Source organism: Hipposideros armiger, unplaced genomic scaffold (assembly GCF_001890085.2).
Source record: "Hipposideros armiger isolate ML-2016 unplaced genomic scaffold, ASM189008v1 scaffold_189, whole genome shotgun sequence".
Classification (NCBI taxonomy): Eukaryota; Metazoa; Chordata; class Mammalia; order Chiroptera; family Hipposideridae; genus Hipposideros; species Hipposideros armiger.
In genome coordinates, this window is record NW_017731539.1 from 145,330 (window position 1) to 151,896 (window position 6,567).

General features: G+C 46.2%; 1 protein-coding gene across 3 annotated transcripts in view; it reads right to left on the reverse strand.

Moving 5' to 3' along the window:
• SLC14A2 (solute carrier family 14 member 2) overlaps positions 1 to 6,567 on the reverse strand; it is a 441,255-nt gene that overhangs the window by 42,624 nt on the left and 392,064 nt on the right. For all 3 annotated transcript variants that reach the window (XM_019652890.1, XM_019652888.1, XM_019652889.1), the window contains 3 exons: positions 5,706 to 5,886; positions 4,533 to 4,722; positions 966 to 1,094 (listed from right to left, as the gene is read on the reverse strand). In XM_019652890.1, the coding sequence (XP_019508435.1) occupies positions 966 to 1,094; positions 4,533 to 4,722; positions 5,706 to 5,886 (500 nt within the window). The remainder of the gene's footprint in view (positions 1 to 965; positions 1,095 to 4,532; positions 4,723 to 5,705; positions 5,887 to 6,567) is intronic.

A 6,567-nucleotide genomic window follows, 5' to 3' on the forward strand; every position in this document is an offset into this window, starting at 1 on the left:
AAGCACTAGTAAAAAGTAATGGGACAGTACTTAAACTACATGAAACTAACTGCTTTTAGTAACTCGGGAGTTAGTAACCAAAGAAAGACATTTACTTGTTAGAGATGTTAAAAATCAGTCAGCATGACTGAGAGGAGGTGAGCACAGGGCATGGGGGACATGGGTTCACCTCAGGCTCCCTGTCACTGTGTGACACGGGCACACCACAGATATCTCCCAGATACCACAGACCTGCTACCAACTTAAGTGAGCTAAGGCTCATACAAGTAAAAGGCCTGGCACGCCCTTCACCCAATGAATATTTGTTCTTAAGACTCTTCTATCTTGCTTTTTTATTCCTTTTGCAAAATGAGGTGATGGCACATCAAGATCTCAACTGATGCTTCTCAAAGACTCTATGCTTTAAATATAGATGTTCTGTTCCAAGAAAGCTCTCTGCCTATCTCACAAGTGGGTTTTCAGCTTTTGGGTCTTGGTTAGGCCACAGGATTGATGGTTCCCATATAACCTGGAGTTTAATAGTGCGGGCTCTGGGTTCAGAATGCCAGCATCAATAACTTTTACAGAGTATGACCAGGGGACAAGTTATTAACCTCTGTATGCCTTGGTCTTTCCTTCCATAAATTGGGGACAATAATAGCCCTACCTTGCTTAGCACCGTGCATGTAGGAAATACTCCATAAATGTTAGTCTTTCTTATGAAGCTTATCATTTAAGGAAGAATATCACCACAATAAAAAACATGTGGTACTTTGCTCCTTTAAAGGGTCCCTGTCATTCCGAATTAAAAAATGATGCTCTTGGGCTGAAAATGAACTCATGGACTTTCACAGTGTCTTTTGAGACAAACGAGTCTGACTACGAAGCCACGGAGCCAGTCCCATGACAGTGCATGTCCCCACCCAGTGTAAGACACCATGATCTCGGGGCCCTGTGGGTCTGCGAGCAGAAATAAGGCACCTCACCAGGCCATGGCCGTGAAGGTCACAGGAAATAGAAGCCACCAGTAGTAGTCGAGCTTCTCGGAGAACACGGCCATCAGCAGTCCCACCAGCATCCCGTTGTACCCGTGGAGTCCTGAGGCAATGGCCAACCTGCGGGGAGACAGAGTTACTCTGTGCTTGAATTCCCTCCCTCCTGGTACTCACAGGAAAAAATCAGTTTATTCAATGACTGTTGGGCAATTACATAGCTGCCAGCACCTTCCTAGATCACACACACACACACACACACACACACACACACACACACATACACACACACACACCTTAATTACCGTTTACATTGTGCACTTTTGTCTTCTCTGAGTCAAGCTCCTCTTTGCTTTTCATAGGAGTTTCAGACTGCTACGTATAGAGGGAAATTTAACGGAAACCTGAGGTGTGACACCGGGAAGTTGTGTGTGCATGTGTGTGTATGCACATGTGTGTGTGTGCGCATGTGTGTGTGTTTGTGGAGGTGAAGACCAGGAAGATATTGGGCAGCTGCAGACAGGCAGGGGCCTGGGAAGGAACCAAGCTACAGGGAAGACCAATGCGGTTCAGAATCTCCTCAGGACTAGAATAATGACCTGAGGAGCAGACACCCACATTTTGGGAAAATCATTATTTATATGTGTGTTTGCATTTTCTCTATCTTTCCCTATTTGTGTTCGGTGTTAGAATTCAGTACTTTTTTTGTTTCAATACCAGCTGCTTTAGGCAAACTGAGCAAAGATGGTTGGCCCATACTGGCGAGGTCCTGCAGCCTCAGGGGCAGGGGGTAGCAGAAGTAGTGGGAATCAAAATGAGGGAACCCAGGGGAGATAACATTTGGGGGACATTTAAGGGCTGCCTCCACAGATGCCCTTCCCAGAGCCCTTCTCTACCAAAACTTTGGTGGCTTTTGGATTTGGTTGTTAAAAGGAAATCCATTACTTTATATTCCTGCTCTGACCATCAAAAATATAAAATTAGTTTCAACCCTAAGTCAAAAAGATCCTCATTAGGTTCACATTCCATCAGGACACTGCAACATCAGTGTTATTGTCCTTGAGTTACTATCTATAAAGTATAGTCTCCAGACTAGTGGGGGTGGGGTAGTGGGCATGGAGTGTTGGAGGTGGGGGTGGGCATGGGGGTGTTGACTAGGATATGCGGCTACGTTAGTGGTTCACTGCTGACAGTGGTCAAGTCATGGCTTTTTGGAAGGCTGTGTGTTTATGGATTTGTGTAGGGTGCCTACAGATTTGAGCCAGTGGTATAGAACATGGTACTGACCTATCAGCAATGAAGCTCAAATCTTTTCTAGGCACTGGAGTGGAATAAGGAACATCTGAACTGGACTTCTCGTCTTGAACATGCTTAAAACATAACCAGGGAGAGAAGACTCAGGGAGTGATAAGAAAATAATTCAGTCTAGTAATGGGGTATGTTCTGTGATTGTTCAGAGACAAAGGAAGGATCAGGGTACACTGGGGCAATGGAGGGGGGAGTGGCTCCCTAGAGGAGGAGGGATTTGAAGGAATGGTAGGATTAGATAGGCAGAAGCAAAAGTGCTCAACTGGGAATGAGTGTGATGTTGAGTGGTAGGTAGGATGGGCCCATCAGAGAAGGCTTTGGAAGCCAATTTGAGGGATTGGGTTTTTATCTGATGCAAGTTTGTCTTAAGTTGTTAATCAATATTTTCTGAGGATTAGGCAGGCTTGGCACTTGTTGCCCCTGATAATACTGTAGTCTGTGAAGTGACTGTTCGAATGGCTTAGGAAGTTTATCAGTAGCTTATGGTCAGGAGGAAAATCAGAGAATCAAGCTGTCCTAGCAGGCAGTGACTTGGGCTCTTAAAAGGTGAATTATGGATCTTACACATGAGGACAGTGGGGTAGAGAGGGGACATGCCTGCCTGAGGTCAGAAAGCTAAGGAGGCAGTGGGCTGGATAGAGTTTACCCCAGGTGAGTTTTAGCAAATGTTTAGGAGGCAGTAAGATAAGAGTTGATCCTGTCAGGGGGCCAATTCTATGCCAGCTGCCCCCAAGATTATAGGCAAGTGGGAACAAGGAATTGGGAACCCACTGGTTGAAACAGAGATACCAAATTTCAGGTGGAGCCCAGTTTTCATCTCACCCACCAGACCTGCACCCAAAAGAATTTGGCTTCTCATCCATCTGACCACTGATGGCTTCCCAGCTAGCTTGAATCAGGGTGATCACGCAGGGCCACCTTAGAGGTACATGAGTGGCTTTCCATGGAGACAAACCCATGCATTTGCCTCAGTGGAATCTGGAATGTTAGGAGGACCAGGAGGAGTGTGATGTTGGTTGCAACACAACCAACTCTGATAACTCCCGTAGCTCTCAGTTTACCATGGGACCTCTGACCATGCTGCCTACGCTGTCCACGTGATGGAGAGAGCACTGACCATCAGCCTAGAAGATGCAGGCCACGCATCCAAGCTCAAGCCCTGCCACCCATTGGCTGTGCCACCTTAGGTGACCAACTTACTCTCCCAGTCTCCTTTCTCTCACGTGCAAAATGTGCACCCTCTTACCCTCACTGTCTGCCTTGTGAGGTGGTGGTAAGAATCACACATACACACACACCACCATAAATGAAATAAAAGTTTCACAACATAATATTTATATTTACTACATATGGATTACTTTAATGTTTTTAATCTATTATTTTAATTTTTTAAATGATGTTGACAATTAATTTATGATCCACAAATGGGTTGGTGAGTCCCAAATTAAAAACAAACAAATAAACGATCAAACATACAAACAACCCACTAAGAATATGGTCACTCCCAAGTTTCTCTGACATTTAGAAGCACCCAGAAGGATGTTATTTAAAACATGCCCTCTACATCCACTGCAGCACAATATACCTGTGAGGACTGAGAAGTTACTTTTTTTTGACAATCACCCCAGGTGATTGATTCTGGCTGTCAAGAAAGTTTGGGAATTGTTGGAATAACATATGGCAAAGTCAGAGGAAGTGGTCCAGTTTATAAAACGTTAGTTATTATAACTGGACTTTCCATGCCTCCCAGAGCCCCTGCGTGTTCCCCTTCCTCTATGCCATCTCGGCACTGCCCTCCCCTCTGCTGGCCTCTCTCTTCTTTCCCACAGCCAATGTTTCTACCTCAAAAACTGCCCTCTGTACTCGTCCCAACACTTAGTGATGTCTGCCTTCTCTGAATGCTCCATTACATACTGTCTTGTACTATTCTGAGACATTTCTTGCCTGTTAGTCTTATTCCCCCACAACTATATTGTAAGCTCCCCCATGAATAAAGAACTGCTAAGTGTTCCTCTGCACCTGCCTTAGAGGGAGTGTTTCCAGAAGGTTCTACAGTCAAATGGAGCCTGTTGTTTTCATTTTCTGTGAGCGTAGGAGTAGTTTAATTCTGTAAGGATCTCCACTGACCTGTTCAAAGTTGACACTCAGGAGACCTTGGGCTGGCTGATGGGATAAGATTGGCTGACCACTCAAGTAAACACCTCTACACTGGTCTGCCCCAAGACCCAACGCCAAAAAAAGAGAGGGACCCACCTGTCCTGGCTCAAGGCGAGGGCAGTTAAGGTCGAGACCACTGTCCCCAGGCCCCCAGCAATCGTCCACCAGGGATTCTGGATCAGAAGTCCTATGAAGATGATGAACCCGCTGAGAGGGTTGTTGACAAACATCACCTGAGCCGTCCCCCTCAGGACCCAGTCTGTGAACTGGAGGGCCAGTGGCTTATCTGAAAGAGACAAGCAGTGCCATCAGCAGGGTCCAGCTTGTGCTCCCTGCTGGACCACTGGTTGGCATGGCAACCAAGACAGGAATGCCCAAGCCAGGATATTTCCCCTCATTTGGCCTGGCAGCCAGCCCATCTCTGAGTGTCCAGCAATCAGGCTGCAGTAGGTGTTAGCTTTGCCTTACAGACCAAGGCACTGTGCTGAGACCAATTTAATGCCATTCCAGCTATAGGCTTGGTTGGCAAGGAAGCCCCAGCAGCATTCCAAGGGAACTTTATTGGTCCAAGAGAAAGGGTGGAGAAGGAAGGAAACTCTTTTTGTGTAGTGCCGTATGACTCAGTTGAGGGCTGGTATCTGAGCGGCAAAGAAAGTAGACTGGAGAAATGAAGCTGGGAAAAAAGTAAACTTAGCCCAGCTGTGAAAATCAGCATGGAGTCAGGACTCAGGGGTTAGCAAGACATAGAAGAAGGGACATACGTTCTGCCCCATTCTCTGCTTTGGTTTCTAGGACAGGTAGGGGCAAGTGGGGACAGGGAGTTTAGGGGTGCTTGTTGGAGCATTTAGTTTAGGTAAATGAGGAGAGGGAAGACATTAAAAGGAAAGAATCCTGGAACATTGGGGAGGGCGATGCCAATATTTTCTTGGCACGTAATGCACGGTTATGGAAAAGTGAAGAAATGGCCATTCAGCTTGTTTGGGAAATGGCTTATGCATTGCTATATGGTTGTCCTATATCTATTCCACATAGAAACGAAGAATTTGCAAAAAACTAAAATTGGCGCAATGCATTTGATTCTGAAACTATGGGAATTCCAGGTTCATAGGGTATATTATGCCCACCCAAAGCCAACTCAGGGCTGGAGCACCCCAACGGTGGGAGCCCTCACCATGGGCGGGTGAAGGGGCAGCTTCCTCAGTCCAAGCCAGAGGGAGGGCTGTCTCCCTGGCCTGGCCTGGCCGCGTCTCCCCCAGGGCATTTGCCTACCTTTCAGCCAGTTCCTGCACTCCTTCATCTCGCCCGTGAGGTAGCCCACAGCTTGGAAGAGGCTGATGCCACCCTGGCCGGCAGAGCCCCGGTGGACGGCCCTGCTTTCTCGCCTTTTGCTCCTTTCGTTGGGTTTTTCAATTTTCACAATGTGGCTCTCTTCGTTGGATGACCGGAGATCCTTTCAGGAGAAGCCATGACAAAATATAAAATAAGACAGGTTTTTCAGAGCAGGGGCATTTGGGATAAAGAAGGTTGTTTTGTTTTGTTTTTTATATATAAAGGATTGTAAGACAAATATCCATTGTCTAATGCTGCGCAGAGTGCCTGCTCTTCCAGGATTACTATACTTTCTTCATAGCAGGGTTTCTTCTCCCTTTGTGCCACAGACCCCTTTTTGGCAGTTTGATAAGCCTATGGACTTCTTTCCAGAATACTGTTTGTAAAGGAATAAAATACATAGGATTACAATGAAGACCCACTATATTGAAATACAATGATCACGACATTTAAAAATATGGTGATCCACATATAGGTGTGGCAGATCCAATACCTACTATAATTTCAAAGAGGTGATGAGACGGAGCCTCTTCTCTCTGACTCAGGACGACTCTGTAGAGCCATCCCAGCTCCAGAGCTCACCACACGATCACCCGAGGTCTTTATTGTGATTGTGTCACAGCTCAACTTTTTCTGCCTAACGCTGCTGCCTTACTTCTCTACAACTATAGACCTCAGTGGTGTTCCTCAGTAAGCTTCTTACATGCAAATTTCCATCTCCAAGTCAGCTTCCTAGGGGACTCCAACCTGTGACAATGACAAAAATCTCGGGTACTACTCATATCACTGTTTTCCATGAACT